Consider the following 18,864-nt stretch of genomic DNA (forward strand, 5'->3'; position numbering starts at 1 on the left):
TTAGGTATAAATAAAATGACTTCATACATCTCAATAAAGACCTCACTCTCTTTAGTTGAAAAAAATTTTATTTTTTATACCTCGTAAATACCTCTTTTGTTACAAGTGTAAAAAAAACAACCTGGTGAACCTTAAAAACTGCCTCATGATTCTGGTTGATATGAAGTGAATTTTAAACAACCTCAAAATAAGCTTAGGTATAAATAAAAGGACTTCATATACCTCAATAAATATCTCACTCTCGTTAGTTGAAATAAGGTCAATTTTTTTATACCTCAAAAATACCTCTTTTATTACAAGTATCAGAAAATCAACTTGATATACCTTAAAAATCACCTTATCAATCTGGTTGATTTGAAGTGAATTTAAAACAACCTCAAAATAAGCTTAGGTATAAATAAAATGACTTCATATACCTCAATAAATATCTCACTCTTTTTAGTTGAAATAAGGTAAAAAATTTTACACCTCAAAAATACCTCTTTTGTTACAAATGTAAGAAAATAAACCTGGTATACCTTAAAAATCACCTTATCAGTCTGGATGATTTGAAGTGAATTTTAAACAACCTCAAAACAAGCTGAAGTATATATAAATCAACCTCGTACACCTTAATTACAACCTTTACGAGGTATAATTTTTATTTCTGTTTTCTCTGCAACCTTAAATATACCTCAAATATACCTCAAAACAACCTTAATACCTCAAATCAACCTTAAATATACCTTAAATTTTCATAAGGGAAGGAAAAGGAACTAACTTTTGCAATGATAATAATGGTGATGTTTGCAAAGAATTTAATCCGAAAAACACAAACCTTTTAGAAAGTTAGCTAGTAAGATTACTTCTTGTTTTATCAAAAATTTATATATTCCCTGTGTTTAGACATTTATTTTTTTCAAGCTCAGTTGATTTTTTTTCATATGCAAATAATCGTTAATTTTGTTGCTATTGACATATTAATAAAATTTTCTTACATGAAATTTCAATATTTATATATTTTCTCTTTAAAAGAAAGATCGATATAGGAAAAAAACAAACTAAGTTGTATGAGTGGCTATTACGAAGGTTGGCGAGCGAAGTGAGCAACGGGCTGAACTTCCTAGTATTATAAAAATCTTGGGGGAAAAAATGCATGAGGGGAAAAATAAAATGAAAATCCAACTTGGAAAACATATTGGGAAATAATGTTGATAAAATTTTTTGTTCTAATCCTCTTCCTCATGTCTTTGTCAGCTATTCTGCTGAAGAGGGAAGTTTCTGACAATTCTTGTGAAATTTAAATGAAATATTATTTGGAAAAAAAATCTTGTTCTCGCATTTCCAGTTTATTTTATTTCTTATTTAATTAATTATTTATAACGTTTTGGCGTTTAATAGTTTAATATGTATTTTATCCCATATGTTCCCTAAACATTTATAAGTTTTTTTACCTTATAAAATAAACTTCGTTTAATGTAAAAAAAAAAAAAAAAAAAAAAAAACTCACAATGATTCCACATCCTCGGTATGCGATGCAATCGAAATGATATAAAAAATGGTTCTAAATCAGAGGAGGGGAGGAAACCGGTCTAATTGGTTTTTATGATCTAAAACATTTGGGGAAAAACGCAATTTACTACGATAAAACAAATAAATTGACTTTTGAGTTTATAATTGAGGAGAGTTATCTATATGCATCTGATTTTATTCCCATTAATGTTTTATTAAAATAAGTTTAGCAAACTTGTTTTTTTACTCAAATATTAAAATGTTTTTCTTTTCGATTTGCAAGAGAATAAAAATTTATTTAAATTAATAAAATTTGCAGTGAGAGAATATATTTTAAAGGCGAGCAATAAGTCCTTTAAAAAGTGTAAATGGAAATGTTTTTAAATATCATGTTTGATATGTGTCCTGATAAAGAAATGTGAATTTTTGTTACCAAAACGAAAAAAGTGGAATTTTGAATGTTGATAGAGTATTTTGTGAAATTTTGCCCTTGTGGTTTTTGCTATGCGTGAAAATTTTTATAAATTGTTTTTCTCATTTGTAGTCTATTGAACAAACTTGATATTTTAACTACATATGCATTTTTTATTTTCATTTTTTCTGCATTTTAGTTTTGAGTCTCCTGGCTTGTTCAGGCAGAAAATAATCAAAATTTTGATTGGCGATAAGTCGTGCTAATAGTGGTCAGTAAGCGTTTGAAAATTGTGTTTTCATCCTGTGTAGAAAATCAGTTAAAAATTTCAGCAATTATACTAGTAAAAAATTGGTCAAATTTTAATTGCAAGATTTATTTTTCTTTTTTGTAGAGTAGGAGTTATTTATTCTTACGTTTAAATTCCAAGCTTGACTTTTTGTTAATTTTCTTTTAAGCAAAATGTGTCTAATTTAAATCCTGCAAATAAAAAATGAATTATTTCATAATTTACTTATTACTATTATTATTCTTATTAAATTATACTATTATTATTTAATTATAATAAGAGTATAATTCAAAAATAGTATAATTTGATAGTATTAGATTAGAATTGAATAATTAATACTATTATTAAATTCACTATTCATAGAAAAAACATATTTTGTGAAGACCAAACACTAACAGACTTGCAACGTTACGCCCGTGCTTCTAAACAATTTTGGTAAGGTGAGTAGCACTTTAAATATTGTGGGAATCTACAACCGCCTCGGTAAATACCTAAACATCAAGTTTGTGTTCCTATTGTTCTTCGAAATCTCTACTAGTAGTAACGAAACTAAGACTCAATTCGATTGTTCGAATACGCATATTCCTGTCCTAATGTTAAAGATGCTGAACAAAAAGTTTAAATTGCAATTAAAGTGAACATTAAGAAATTACTTTTCCATCATAAAAAACCTAGAATTTTTTTCTACTTACGTAGATATAATAATTAGGTCTATGATTATTTTCATTTCAGTGAGAATTCGACTGATGTCTATGTTTTTGTTAAAATTTATGTAAAAATGTTGAAAATTTTTACAGCAATAAATTTAGCTTTCCTCTCCTTGAAATAGTGTCTAAATTTTCATTGTAATAAATTTTTATTACTTTTAGTTCTAAAAATATATTTTATTAATTTGATTTGATATTAAAAACAATTTGATAGTTAACGTCACACTATATTAACTGTAACCACGGTCCGGATATCATGCTTGGTAATGTTCTGAAGACAATCCTTACCTATCCTAAAAATAAGTGTCGAGCTATTACGATTTAGATATAGAAAAGTAGATTTCGATGCATCAACCGTTTAAACGCTTCTCAACTACCAATTAATTAATTTAAAAAGCGAACTTCTTTTAGTGCAATTGGAACAATAAACCGCCATAAAGAATTTTACTTTAGTATAAAATTAAATAAGTGCATTTTTCTAATTTATAATAGAAATATTTAGATAAAATCTCTAAAATAGTTTCAGAATTACGCATGACACTATGATTTGTCGACGAATGACTTGTCGACGAAATGACTTGTCGATCGAAATGACTTGTCGACGAAATGATCCTGTCGACGAAATGACCCTGTAAATGAAAAGACCCTGTCAACGAAATGACTTGTCTACGAAATGACCCTGTCGACGAAATGACCTTGTCGACGAAACGATTCTGTCAACGAAAAGACCCTGTCGACGAAATGACCCTGTCGACGAAACAACCCTGTCGAGGAAACGGCCTGTCGACGAAATGGCCTGTCGATGAAGTGATTGTCGATGAAATGAACCAGACCCATATATACAGGGTGCGTTCTGAAAGTAATGTGCATTTTCTGGGGAAAATACATTTATTGATCCTATGTGTACAAATGGTTAAAATTCTTCAAAATTGTTCCCTTGTGCATCAATACACTTGCGGAGACGATTCTGCCACGCCTGGAAGGCACCCAGGAATGCCTCTCAGGAACCTTATAACATGAGCTTGGATGTTCTCCCCAGACTCCCAGTGCCTTCCCTTCAGCTCTCTTTTCAGTCGAAGGAACAAAAAAAAAGTCACACGGCACCAAGTCAGGGCAATAGGGAGGCTGGAGCACCAATGGGGTCTTACTTTGGGTCAGGTAGTTTTTGCTCCTTCTGCACAAGCTTCGCACAGACCTTTCTCATTCGCAAATCCTCCGTCACAATCCCATGTACCGCACATTTTGACAAGTTCAGGGTGTTGGTGATTGCCTGAATGCTTAACCGACGGTCTGACTTCAAAACTTCACGCTGGACATTTTCATCTGTTCGGGATGTTGGTGACCTTCTCCCGACCCTCCTAAAGGCCTTGTGCCACCTTCCACACTGAGATCTTGAAATGCATTTCACCTTAAAGGCGTCTTAAAGCATGTGACGAGTTTCCGTCGCATTCTTTCCAAACCGCACACAAAACTTTATCGCTTCCCAGCAAACACTCCATCACGCTGTGACTCGATCGAAAAAAAGACTTTGCGCAAAGACACGTCTTACCGCTCCTACTACTCGGAGCGACCTGAGACCAGGCCTATTTGGAAGGACAAATCCCCCACCACATTTTTAGACCAATCTAAATGCGCTGCGATTGATAGTTGCGTCACAATAAAATCATGCGCATTACTTTCAGAACGCACCCTGTATATTGGCCCTTTCTTTAATATTTAAGTACTTACTTATAAAAATTTAGAATTTGTCATTCTAGAAATAATTAAGATTTGCTGATAAGAAAAATTCCAAATTTCTTCTAATGTTATACTATAGTTTATTTAACCATTAGCAGACCTGCCAAGTCTCCTGCTTTTGCCTCAAATCTTCACCCTCAGGGTGTTTTCTCCTGCTTTTTTCTATTTAGTGCACGATAGAGGAAAAAAAAATCAATTTGTGCAATTTCCTTCACAACTTGTGCTTCAGATCATGCTGGCATTTATTTAGAAAAATTTTCCCCGATAGCAACATCACTCAAAATTACGGTGTGCACGAACCAAAACAACAATAACCGGTGAAATAGCAAAATCAGAGAGGAAATATATCTGGGATACCATTAGGCAAAATGTTTTTTTTTCTCTTTCTATAGATGGCAGTTTTTTTAAATAATGCTAAATCAGCAACATCTGCAGTTTTAAAACAGTAGCAGTTTAAAAAAAAAAATATGAAGTACATTTATAAAGTATTGTATTCATTATTGACATTTTGTTAATTTTGAACTTCTTCCTAAATTTTAAAAAATCAAAAGATGTATTTTAATATAATTCTATAGAACCTTATATTTTATTGTAAGAACACATATCTTTATTAGTCAGTGTCAGAATCTTATTGTGGTCTATTTTATGTAATGTAAATAATATATTTTGAAATAAACTTCCTGTAGGAAATGTGAATCAGGCTTAATTTTCAATATTGCGCTATGTCTTGATACAGAGTCTCCTACTTTTTTATTTTCTAAGGTTGGCAGGTCTGCATTAGCACAAAAAAGTTTTAATTTTTGTTATTTTTATTTAATAAATTACTAAAAAAATAAGTGCTGCAACTTTTAGGTTAATAGATGATTTTAATGTGTTTAGATCATCATATTTATACTTTAAATTATTATGTTTAGATCATAAAATTTATACTTAAATATTTAATATTAATTGGAATATTAAAACAGAATTTAAAACAAGACACAATTTAGTAAAAAACTATGAGAAATTTTATTTTCTACAAAATGTTCAATTGATTACAAACCTCAATAAAGGGTGCCCTACAACAGGATCTACTTGCTGACACAGCAGTATTCCAAACAAAAAGATAAATATTAAAAATAATCAGCAGTAGTTTAAATTCAATATGTGATGCATATGTCATTTGTAAATTACTACTGCTCTCAATATGTCCAATATAGATTTCCTAAAATTTATTAACACTTGTCTTTAAAATTTAAAGATGCAACATTTGAATATTTTAAACTTAAAGGAGATTTCTAAACAAAACTTAATGATTAAATTTAAAAAAGAACAAGACATATAAAAACTTAAAACTACCAACCTACAGCCTGTTACAATTTAAATTTTTTAGTAAATAACTAACGTCCAATGATCTGAAGCAGATTAATAACTTCATGATAAAATATATGCAAATATTGGAAGGATTGTGTCCAATTTGCTCAGCTGCTGTGCAAAGAGAGGAGACATACTAAAAAAGGTTCCCTTATAGGCGAGCTGTAGGTTGGGCAACAAGTCAATCTTGGCAGACAGACAGGGCTTCCTCACGTTCTTGAAGGAGTTCGTCTCCAGTGAGTTTCATTTTGGATTGAGAAAACTCGGTGATCTGGAGTCCCTGGACTATTTGCCATTGGCGGTTGGCAATTGTGACCGGAAAGCTGTAAATTACACCAGGTGGTGTACCATAAGAACCGTCAGAAATGACACCCATCGAAACATATTTACCCTTTCAAAAGAAAGATACAACAAATAAGTGCATTAAATTGAAAAAGACATATATATATAAATCTTAAGTAAATGAACCACATTGGATTAATAAGTTGAAATTTCTGATAATAATTTGAACCAAAATCTTTTTAGAAAACAGATGAACTCGAAACTGTACAAAGCGAGAAGTACAAATAAAAATAGCTGTAGGATATGAGATCATAATTTACGTTACTGAGTGATTCCTGGTACAATTGCAGGTTGAGTTCACAAAAAAATAGCTTAAAAACGGAAAAAGCCTTATGAAACCTGTTTATGAATGCAAATATGGCATAAATAATTCCATATCTCAGTCTGTTAGGTCGTCTGTGTAAATGTACAAAAGAAATCAGTGGCTATCATATTTTTTAATGTGATTTACTTTCGAGTTATGTGACATACATTTGAGATGCAAACAAACTTTTTGTAGTTCTTATTTTAAATCAATGTGATGCCAGGAACAGTGTGCTTTTTAGATATTTTCACACACTGAATGTGGTATGTGACCATGTTTTAACGTAGTTTTTATGTTTTCTATTACCCCTAAAATATGCTCTTCAATTTTTATAGAGCACTGAATTATAGGATATTAAATACTAAAAACTTTATTTTAATAGCTTCTCTGTAATGTGATAAAAGTTTAAATAAAACTTCAGATAGATATTTTATGCAGATATCTTGTGCACTCATAAATTTCTCTACTAATATTGCTATGCTTAAATGCATTATTCATGGGAGCTACTTTTCAGTCCTCCTGACTGATATCAGTCTTGGGAAAAAGTCAGTGGTCTAAATTTGGTCCTCCAATTTAAATCTATTTTCAATTTGTTTTTTAAATTAATTATTCAAAAACTTTTTTTTCTTAAAAACTGTAATAAATATTTTCTGTTAAAAATAAAAAAATACTCTTTTTTTATAATTATTGCTGTATTCTCGTTCTGACGTTTTGAAATGCTAGAGAAAGTTAAATTAAGATTGCTTTTTTTAATTAAATTTATAGAGCTAAGATAAAAAAAAATTTAATAATTGAAGAGAAAAATAAGTAGAGATATGAACGGCTCAAAAGTATTTATTCAGTGATTATTGTAAAATGATATAGCAAGTTAACAGTTACAATTAATTTGTTTGCTGTAAAAATACACTTATAACATGAAGAAAAATAAATATTTTCTAGTTAAGAAAAAATAAACAGGTCATTGATATAATATAAGGGCATTCTTGAGGAAAAGTACATTTTGCAGTCAGTGAGCTATTAATTTCTGAAAATTCTTCTAAAACAGATTCAATAAAGATTTTTGTTTCTATCTCTTTCATTAATTTTAAGAAACCATTGCCAGAATTTTTTGAAAGCACCTACTATAAATATAATACATAGTTACCTGAGGAGTACCACAGAACCAATCCCTCATGTGATCACAAGCAGCTTTAGCAGCAGACATGGCACTTGATAATTTTCTTGCAGCGATCACTGCAGCTCCTCTCTTTTGAACAGTCTAAAAGGGCAACCATAAAATTATTCATATTACCAATTTTTGTAACACATAATCTTTATAGTTACTACGATAGATAAACATCTTGCAATATGGACAGAAAAAAAGTATTTAATTTGCATTGTGAATAGGAATGCAAATAAGAAAAATTTCATCTTTCAACACAACTCAGATTACAATGAATGTTTACATTTACAACTAAAAATCGGGATGTGAATAGGAGATAATTAACCATGTCCTAAAGCACAACTATTATTTCTGGCAAAAATATTTTCTATTAGCAGAAAAAAATCTATTATAGTATAAACAACATACTAGATTAATTAATTTTAAAATGTAATGAAATGCAATTTAAATTGTTTTAAAATACAAAATACTTTTAGAGCTGGGAAATCAAACACAAAAGAAGAAAGAGGTAGTTTAAGAAATATTCTGAAAAGTAATTTAAAATGAAACTTAACAAAATTATTATTTTAATTCATTATTTTACGCGACAGTTGCTTTAAGAACTAATCTTTAGACAACTTAGGAGACTTAAATAAAATTAAAAACTTTAGGTGAACATGAAATCTCAACTAAAAAGCTTGTGGCAAACAATTATAATTAACGAATACTAGTTTTTGATGAAACTTGTTCAAAAATTACCTCCTTTTTAAAAAATATTTCAATTTTTATAAAACTCTCTCTACATTGATTATTATAAAAACTAGCATGCTTGAAAATCAACTGCAATGACATAATTGCAAGGAAAATGTGACTTTGCAAAGTAGAGAAAGATCAACCCACGAGTTAGAATTAGGGAATTTTGCCCATATTTTTTTAATTAGTGATACAAAAGAATTTTCCACAATGGTGACAAATTTTCCACAAAGCTGCATATCTAAATTATATACATATCTCCAATTTAGTTTCAAACTTTTTGAAGAACATTTCTTTTAAACTTTAAGAAAGGATTAAAATATATTGCTTAATCATTTTACAAAAGCTTACATTTTATATTTGTCATTAAATGTTATAAAAAACCACTTCATGTTTGAGACTCAATAAAGTTTATATCATTGCTCTGCAAGTAGGGAAAAAAATCTTTAATTTCAATGTACTGATACTTAATTTCTGACTTATTTTCTCAGAAATCTACAGCTTCCAAAGAGTTATTGGATAAATTTTGTCAATGCAATAGTTAGTCTTAAATGATAGAGGTATTTGCTACATAACATGAATTGTAAGCTATTGACAACAAAAGGTGTTTCAAAAATTATATTAACATTTTCAGTCTCATACAACAAATGTATTCATTATATAATAAATGGATGATACTAATAAAAACTACACTTAAAATAATAGTTTTCAAATGCAACAAAAACAATATAAATATTCAAATAACAAGCAAAAAGAAACTTACAGAGATGAAGTTTCCTTGCAAGAAGGCATCATCTTTAACAGCATCTGGGACACCAGTGACTGACCCATTAACATTAACAACAGCATTAGACACATCAGGATATTGAGTTGAAGAATGATTACCCCAAATAATCACATTGGAGACATTGCTAATATTGACTTTGAGCAAGTTAGCAATCTGAAAAGATATTTATTTTTTAGTCACAAAGAGTGTATTGTAAACAAATACAAAGTAACCATTAAAGAGTAAAGAGAAATAAAAATTTAGTATTTATAAATTGATATTTGTGAGCAATCAATAAACCAACTAGAACATAAAAATATATAGATATTAAAATAAACAGGGCTGACTATTTTCAGCTGCAACGAGTCAGACCACATTTTCTAGATAGTAAGAAGTAAAATTTGTGACTTCAAGAAAAAACAGCAAGTTGATATCTAGTATCATTTTGGTGGAAATAATTATTTTATACTCTTTGATAGCCTAAATCAGAACTCCTAAAACAGAGCAACCTAGGAAATTAAATGTATCCCAATGTACATTAGGTCCATCTTTTTCTCTCCTAGCATTAAAAAACCACAAAGCAGTAAACCTTTTTCATCAACTCCTTTACACAGAGAACAGAAGCAATTTCTTAACCCTTGCTAACACTGTTAATCTTGCGGACACTGTTAAAATGTAGTAGAGCCATGTAAAGAACTGAGGTTCGAACACCAGTGGCAACTTAAAGCCCACCCAGTCTCAGAACAAAGACTACCAGCTTGTCTGAGAAGTAAGAGCAGCTAGGGCACAATGCTGACTACATTGCAAAAATCATGTGATTGGTCACAAAATTGGGGTGCCTTACTTAAAGAATCTACTTAGGGGAAGAAGCCTAGCTTTCATTGATTTAATGTAAGCTAGTGCCCCAAGGTTAGGTGTGGTCCCTGTGCATAAAGGAAAAAACAACATTTAGGGGCACAACAGCATAGGTTCTATAAACAGGTTTGCACTCGCTTCTCCTCCTAACCAATACAAGGAATGGGGCGAAGAAGAAAATTTCTCTTTATTTTTATTGTTTCGTTCTGTATTTTTACACTATTAATAAAGAGTATGTGCCATTAATTAAGATTTTGCTTTGAAAATACATTCATATCATCCATAAATCTGCTAACACATTTTGGTATAGAAAGAAAGAATAAAATGGCGGGAAGCAGTGTACCCAAACATTCATGTAGAGTTATCTAACAACCAGTTCACAGGTGTTGTCACTTTGCTTCTAATGTGCATGGCAGAAACTTAGTGCAAATGATGTTCTGCTAAGTCTGAGTATGTTGCTCACGCTGTAAGTAGTTTTTCAATATAGTGTACAGTACCGAGCAGTTCTCTTTAGTTACATATTCGAAGAGCTGGACTTCCTCTTTCTCCATTCTTTGCCTTAACCTCTATGGCTCACAACAGATTTCTTTACTTTTTTTATTAAAGTGAAAGACTGTAAATGGTGAATTTGTAAAAGACATTTTTAATTAAAGGCATATCTTTCGGTGGTTTTACGAAGTATATTAAAAAAAAAGGATAGTCCTTTACTTCAATCTCATAAAGACTAGGGTCTATCATACGAAAATACTTATATGTTTTTACCTTTTATGAATGTAAAATTCTATTACACCCTTTATACAGAAGTCAAATAATAATAGAATATACTCATACTTGAGAAGTAGCTCTATTTTGATCCAATCTTGTCATGGCTGTAAAATTTTCTTTTGGTATGGATGGGGCATATTTGCTACAGATTAAAGCATTTGTATTAGCAGGATTTCCAACAACTAGGACCTGCAATTAAAAGAAAGAATACTCTTCAGTAAAATTAAATCATAATATTCTGATGGATGTATGTTCATACTAAATGAGCATCTCATGTTAACTGAGTTTAAGTTAATATAATTATATTAAAAAAACACAACACTTGTTAACTGCATTGAAAATTAATATGAAATGCACAACACTTTGCAGATCCTTGATTAACCAGGGCTTAACCCCAATAGAAAGTGAGAGTGAAGGAAAAAAATTCATGTTAGACTGAATAATACTAGAGGAAATCTTAGATGACTTGTGAAAGTAAAGACTGTTCTGAAAATGTTGGCAAAGCAACAAAGGATTAATAAAAATTTGAAATTGAAGTGCTACATAATTTTTAAGTGCTATTGATATTGTGTTACATGTTGTTTTCACCATTGGCTCAGAAAAAACAAAAATTTTGAATGAGGTACTAACAAAAATAACTGTTTAATTACTCTATGCAAAAAGATTAAAGCATACCTGTTGATAAAGTTATACAGAAAAATTTATCAAAGAATAAAATTAAAACAAAAGCTGACTTGTATCATTCATTTTTCACACAAAAAAATAATTATATTGGGATAGAAGTATAAGTGAATCTAATTATAACATTCAAATTTATATTCATTAATGTTTTCCAAAATATATCATTTGTGTCCAATTGTGTAAAAATTTAACTTAATTTATAATTTTTTTGAACTTGTCATAAATTTGCGAAATTTGCTTATCAATGATTCCAGAGTCCACTATATTATCAGTCATCCTTAGTACTTAAAAGTATTAGATGAAAGAAAGCATGTAAAAAATAATCACTAAACAATGAATATAAAATATATTAATTACATAATACATCACTCTGAAATTTTCAAGCAAATTTAATCTCATACTTTACCTTTACATCTTTCTTGGCAAATTGATCCAATGCTTTTCCTTGGCTTTTAAAAATTTTTACATTTGCAGCTAACAGATCTTTACGCTCCATTCCTTCACGTCGTGGCATGGCCCCAACCAGAAAAGCTGAATCTATGTCGGTGAATGCTGTCTTCTCATCTGCTGTAGCAATGATTTCTAAATAAAAGGAAAAAAAACTGTGATATATTATACATAATTTTAGTATAATAAACAATAAAATACACATTATATTGCATATCTTAAACCATCAATGCTTGGACAAGATATTTTATAACCTGGAAACTGTTGCAAATCTTTTATTCTCAATATTTCTAGCAATTGAACTATAAACTGACCTGAACTAGTCAAAAACAAATAATTAAAAATGTCATTGTTCTACATGCCTTTATTACTTTTTTTTAAAAAAAATACATAACAATTTATGAAACAAAATAAATTTAACAAATACAATATTTAAATTTTTAAATTAGTAAAAATTGCAATTGAAGCTTTAAGTGAATCTGAAATTTATCATGTTTTAATAAACAAATTAAACGTTGCATATTTACCATAATAGATCCCTACATTTAATATTAAAAATGTAATGAAAAAAGTCATAAAAGTGAAATTAGTTAAAAAAAATTATGAGTAATATTCACAATTAGAATTAAATATGCTATTTTGCAAAAACAAAAAAAAAATACAAAATTAAAATTTTATTTTTTTACACTCAAATGACCTAATAATTATTTATCAGAGTCAGATTTTAGAAGTATTAGTTGGGTTTTTTTCTGGAATTTGAAGTCCTAACTAGACAAATAAAAAAAATTAAAAAAAAGCAGAAAGAAAAGGAAAAAAAAAGCCTTGTAATAGGAATGAGCATGCATAACACTTGAAGCTTAGAAAACGCATGGAACAGTTAAATTGCTGTTCCTTATTTCAAACTTAATAAATGTCATTCACATTATAATCTAAATTAAAATAAATAAAAACTCAAATTAAAAATCTCTCATAAAGTAAATAAAAAACATTCAATTAATTACAAAGCCTTTTATATTTTTAAGCAGGATTTCTTTGATGGTTTTATTATAAATGATTAAACAGTTTTCCAAACAAATGAAATGTAGCACATTAAATTTAAACCACATAAATATAAACAAATAAAACTAATTTAATGGGTTTAACACACAATTAAACAAACATATGTGAATATGCATTTGAGTAGATATGCAAGTAAAAGTTACTGAATTTCTCTCCTGATTACCATGATTCTATTTCTTAAAACGCAGTCTGATTTAAATTAAAATTCTGAGATAATAGAAAACATTAACAGAATTTATCATATAATATTCAGAAATTTAAGTAATTGCTTTATGAGACTAATATAGAAATGAAGATATATAGAATATATACATATGAACAAAAAGAATGTTGTCCTTTTTACTTCTCTGTACTGGTTTTCTTATCACATCATGCTTTAAAGAATTTATCTTTAATCATGTTTCTAGCCTTAACAAGAACTCATAATTTTTATTTCTCATTCTTAGTCAATTTGTATTCTTTTATTTAACCCTTAGTAAAATTTCTAAAAAAATTTCTTCCTTTTGCACTATATTTTAAAAAATAACCAATTCAGTGGTTTCTCCTCGCAGGAAAGTCCATGCAATATATTAAGATAATATAAGCCGATTAATATATTATATAAATATTTATATTGTTTAAAAAATATATTAATGAACTTAAGAAAAAGCGTACATAAATGTCTCCACAATCCTTTCATTTTAAGATCTTTTATGATTTGTTTGTTTTTTAATTATAATAATGAAACACTAAGGATAATAAATTGGGAAAACTCTAAAAATACCTAAAAAGTTTTTATTGTTTCCTTGAAACTTTACATGCTTTATTTGGTAGAAACCCAAAAAGAATAAAGCATAAAATGCAATTGAAAAATATTAATACCTCTTAGCAATGGGAAAGCGCAATCATTTAATTCCATAACAACACCCTCCAATACACCCATCATTGGAGCAATATCAAGCAGGTGCAAGGAAATAGGCTGAAAGAAAACATACAAATTAAAGATTTTATATTCATTAAAATACACACTATTAAAAATGAAAGACAAGCATAATATGGAAAAATAATTTAGTTTTTTTCTTCTCGCAAATCTAACAATAGATAATGCTACTTTTTGCTTCCTTGATATATACCAATAGAGTGGCTGATTTATCATAGAGCCTAACAGGCCCGAGCCTAAAGCTCTCACATTTGCGTAGACTGGGGGTGCTAAAAGAATCATCTAAAAGAATTATAAGTTACCGAAAATTGCAACAAATATATAAGCTTAAAGTTACAAACATGCCATATGTTACTTACGCCATATATATTCTGAAAGTACTTTGCAATTTATTTTATAACCAGTGATGAAGAGCCACGTAGAATTCTGAATTTATGACTATCATTGTTCAACTCCATAGCCTTGTAACTTTGATCTCAACTCAGAAGACAAGAGAACTTCTGGATAAAGCATATAACAAACTAGCTTTCATAAGGGACTTTTTGATAGAACTAAATCGCATTTGCGTTGCATGAAGGGGGAAACCACCCACAAAATCAGAAAGTAAAAGGACTCTAATCCATGATCTGTCTATCTTTGATAATATTTTATATCAGCACTGTGGTCGGTACAAGTTGAGAGCAGAATTTGTATCATCCAGCAATTGCTGGGAATCAAACCTGGGGCACCTCATTGGAAGGCTAACGCTTCGTCTCCTGAGTCGCATAGACTCAAAGCACTTTGCGAACAACATATAATTTTATTTAAAGTTATGACTAGTGAGGGAAGGTTTAGGCCTACAGTTTTTTATTACTAAATCAGACCCTCTGCAAATACTAGTAGTACATTGAAAATAGCAACAAAATTCAATGGAAATGTTCACTTAAAACTATAAATGCATATTAATCAATAAATATTCGAAAAGTTGGCATGGCAAACGATGTTGAATGGTAAATTAACAATAAAAATGAAATGCTTGCATTTCAATTACTTTGACTTAGGTTAAAAAGCTTCTTATATTACCTGATCAAGGCCAAAAACATCTCCTTTGGACACAGAGTACAGGAGTGAATAGGCAATCTGTCCAGCAGCTCCAGTAACCAACACACGAATTGGATCCTTCTGAAATACACAAGTCAGGCACAATTGCTTCAATTTTACCAATAAAATGACAGGATGCTACACGAAAATGATTAAAAATGCAAACTTGTCCTTAAAAAAATTGTTTTATCCATAAGATTCTTTAAGAATTATAAATAAGATTCGATAAAAAAAAACACTTAAATAAAAATATTAATGATTTCTCTACAATTTTATCGTAACATTTGCATCAAAATAAAAGAAAACAAATAACCGGTCAGAAAGGAAAACCGGAACTATTATATCGCACTTTAAACTTAATATAGAATACTAATTTAATAGTTAAGTTTTTTAAACGCATAATATAATGATACTTACGGCCATGATTATAAATAAATAATTGTAATTTATTTATAAATAAAAATACTTGAATAATGCTAAGCTGCACGTGAAAATCACACCACTGTAGCAGAAGAGGAAGGATACGCCAAGGACGATTTGTTATTAGTTTTTTTCTTTTTTTGTTTGTTTGATAAAGATCACGTGATCATAGTACATTGTTTTTCCTGATCACAAATTTGTGTAATAAAAGAAAAATTCCCTTTTACTATTTTATAAAACATTGCTAACTAACTAAAGAAATTGTTAAAAGCTAAAGAAAACAATTTAAAACTTCCTGCAAGTATACAATTTTTAAAAAAAATTTACAAACTGACTTTAAAAATATGGCAACACTAAGCAAATGTTTGTTTATTTATAATTACTCCTATCTTTCTGTCACAAAAACAGGTGATCTAAGCTCATTTTAGTTTTAAATACGTTATTTATTTATTACATCTCCATTTTATTGCCTTTATTAAAAACTTATGAACAAATTTTAAGCTGTTTTCGAAGAATTAGCAGTTCGTGGTCATACTCTTAAAATGGAGGACGAATATGTTATTGAAGAATTTAGTGAAGATGAGTACAACTCATCAAGCTCAGAGGATGATGATATACAAACATTTATTAAAAAAGAATATGGTTTAATAGAAGTTGAAGATGATTTTGAAGCAGAAGTTGATAAAGTAATGACTGCTCATTTACAAAAATTAAAATCGGAAGATCCAAGTGATATAGCTGATCCTACTCCTTCCTGTTCAATTGAAAACGATAAAACAGATGACAAGTCTAAAAAGACACAAGCAGAAATTAATGATGAACTTTTTTATGATCCAAACATGGATGACGATGATGAAAAATGGATAAATGACAAGAGGCGATCATATATTTTCCCAACAAAACAAACTTCAAGTTCGAAAGTAAAGCCTCTACCTAACAGTGATGCTGTCCTTAATTGCCCTGCTTGTCTGTCGCTTTTATGTTTGGATTGTCAAAGACACGATATTTACAAAAGCCAATACAGAGCCATGTTCGTCACAAACTGTACAGTAATTGAGACTGAAACTTTGAATTATCCTAATAAGAAAAAGGCAAAAAAGACATCGGGTGAAATGTTTGCAAAGCCGTCTGACGTTTATAACCCAGTTAAATGTTCCATTTGTAATACAGAAGTTGCTGTGTATGACACTGAAGAAATCTATCATTTTTTTAATGTTATTGCTAGTTATTAAACATTTATTTTCTCTGTAAATACTCTAAGAGTTTTTGTTTAAATTTAAATCTTAAAAAATTCTGCTATTTTTCATTTTTGTTTTATTTTAATAAATTAAATTAAGTAACTTGTGATACTGTGTCTTCTTCAGTAGCACATGGGTTGTGTCTTCGAGGGGGACATGATTAAATGCCTGAGTCCCCATAGTTTTCTAAATTTCCCACATAAGAAAAAAATAAATTCTTAAATGTGCAAAATAACTATAAAAAGATTAATTAATTTTATCTCTTTCTTGAGCTTTAAGGAAATTAAATTAAAAATAATTCACAAAAAGTTTCTTTTTTGTGTGAAATATTGAAGGAGATTTTTAGAAAGTTTTAGTAATTGAGGGGTACAAATAACCCCCTCCACACACACCATCGATGCCTTTGCTACAGCCTAATGTTAGCCAAAGCTTTCTTAATGTTATATTGTTACTTTTAAGGTTTTATTAAATGTCCATTCCTATTATATTTTTATATTAGAACACTTTTTTACCGAAGTAAACTTTTATTTTTTTGCTTCCATTTCAAAATAATTTACAACTCTGAAAATAAGTGAAAGTTATCATCTTAATGATGGTCATGAGTAGAAAATATATACGTCAAAAAATTAGAAGTTCCACTATGTAAATTGTTTTAATATATTTAAGAGACCATTTTTTGTTATCATGCTAAATTTTTACTGAAATAACCTGTGTTTTCAACAGTTTTTTTTTTAAAAAAATAAATAAATTTAGTGTAAAGCACCATTTTAAATGTATAAATATTATCTCAAAAATATTAAAAAATTACACAGTAAGAAATGTTAATAAATTTTTTAACTTTATAAATAGAAATGTATTTTGAAGACAGTACATATAAACATTTATTTTTAGTATTAGCTGAGTGGAAACTGCATTCACTTCAGAGATAAACAAATATGAAATAACAGTTAACATTTTTCAAGCACTTCAAAATTAGGCACCCATTTTCAAGACTGCCCGTGAATGTGAGGTAACAAAAATGATTTGAAATAATAAAAAAAAGGTAAAGTTACCCACAAAAAATAAAAGTACGAAGCAAAACTAGAAAAACCATAGAAGCTGTGAGAAATAAAAAACAGAACAAGAAAAATTACCGTTATTAGTAGTGAACGTTATTATTAGGTATTTAGAACTGTGAATCAAAGTGTAAGGTAATTGATGGAGATCACTTTGATAATTTTTCAAATACTATTCAAATTTAATTTTCAAAAGAAGGAACAGGAACCAACAAAAAAGGGCTATAACAGAAAATCAAAAAAGGAAAATACATGGTTTTTTGTGTTAGTGCTAGGGGTGTAGTGTAGTTCTTTTACTTCATTCTTAGCTGGTATTTTAAAAATGCATATTGTTGAGGATGGTCTGTAGAGAAAATATTTGGTTATGCAAAAATTTCTGAATTTATTTAACATTTATAGAATTTAAACCCTTTTTCAGAATTATCCTCCATATTGAATAGAAACCCATAAAAGTTCCACTTAGAAATTTTTTTGTTAAATAAATTTCTTAATTGTGTATTGTTTCATTATATACTACATCTCTTTTACACTTGACTATGATTTCTATTAAAATTCCCAATTCTAAATCAAAGTACTTGGTCACATTTTAGAGATGATGGATATAAGTTTAAACTGCATCTCAAAATATTGACAGTTTTCCAGTATAAATTGTTATAATAAATTTTTTAAATGTTTTTCCCCTAAATAGGTTCCCAATTTTATTTGCCATTTATCAATAAATTAAGAACTTAGAATGAAGGTGTAAATTGCCATTTTTAAGATGCGTAGGAGTAGGACTACGAAATATATATCTTAAAAATTAAATGCTCCAAGTTGCAAATTTTAAAAAAAAAAAATTCATAAGTCAATTGTATTGGGCCACATATTCTTTTTCCAGAAAGATTCCATTTCCAGAAAAATTTTAAATTGTGAAGAAATGTGTTAAGTACTTCTTTAAAAATGCACAGGAGTAAAAAATATTGATCTTAAAAAAGCTCTGTTATGAACATTTTTTCAAGAGTCTCTTGCACCTTTAGATCACTTTTTCACGAAATTAAATATAAATTTTTG

The 18,864-nt window shown here is 29.0% G+C and overlaps 2 protein-coding genes across 2 annotated transcripts; one reads left to right on the forward strand and one right to left on the reverse strand.

The window, feature by feature from the left end:
* Nucleotides 1-5,620: 5,620 nt before the first annotated feature.
* On the reverse strand, nt 5,621-15,673 carry Mdh1 (malate dehydrogenase 1). The gene is made up of 8 exons (XM_016063027.4): nt 15,519-15,673; nt 15,084-15,182; nt 13,964-14,060; nt 12,003-12,178; nt 10,982-11,104; nt 9,293-9,469; nt 7,780-7,893; nt 5,621-6,380 (listed from the first exon to the last, which is right to left on the reverse strand). Exons 1-8 carry the CDS (start codon nt 15,522-15,524, stop codon nt 6,171-6,173), a joined length of 1,002 nt encoding a protein of 333 aa, XP_015918513.1. The 5' UTR covers nt 15,525-15,673; the 3' UTR covers nt 5,621-6,170.
* Nucleotides 15,674-16,043: 370 nt separating this feature from the next.
* Nucleotides 16,044-16,866, forward strand: LOC107447973 (E2F-associated phosphoprotein). Its single transcript, XM_016063028.4, has one exon. It carries the CDS (start codon nt 16,064-16,066, stop codon nt 16,751-16,753), a length of 690 nt encoding a protein of 229 aa, XP_015918514.1. The 5' UTR covers nt 16,044-16,063; the 3' UTR covers nt 16,754-16,866.
* The last annotated feature ends 1,998 nt before the right edge of the window (nt 16,867-18,864 follow it).

Source organism: Parasteatoda tepidariorum, chromosome 3 (assembly GCF_982258835.1).
Source record: "Parasteatoda tepidariorum strain Cologne lab strain chromosome 3, Ptep-v5.0, whole genome shotgun sequence".
In the NCBI taxonomy this organism is placed as follows: Eukaryota; Metazoa; Arthropoda; class Arachnida; order Araneae; family Theridiidae; genus Parasteatoda; species Parasteatoda tepidariorum.

What these genes read in the sequence shown, in the direction of transcription:
- Mdh1 (XM_016063027.4), bottom strand. An exon ending in AAAATAGAGCTACTTCTCAA is followed by an intron (nt 9,470 to 10,981) that starts GTATGAGTATAT and finishes ATATCTTTTCAG; the next exon opens with ATTGCTAACTTGCTCAAAGT. An exon ending in GGTTCTGTGGTACTCCTCAG is followed by an intron (nt 6,381 to 7,779) that starts GTAACTATGTAT and finishes TTCTTTTGAAAG; the next exon opens with GGTAAATATGTTTCGATGGG.
- LOC107447973 (XM_016063028.4), top strand. Translation starts at nt 16,064, where the DNA reads ATGGAGGACGAATATGTTATTGAAGAATTTAGTGAAGATGAGTACAAC.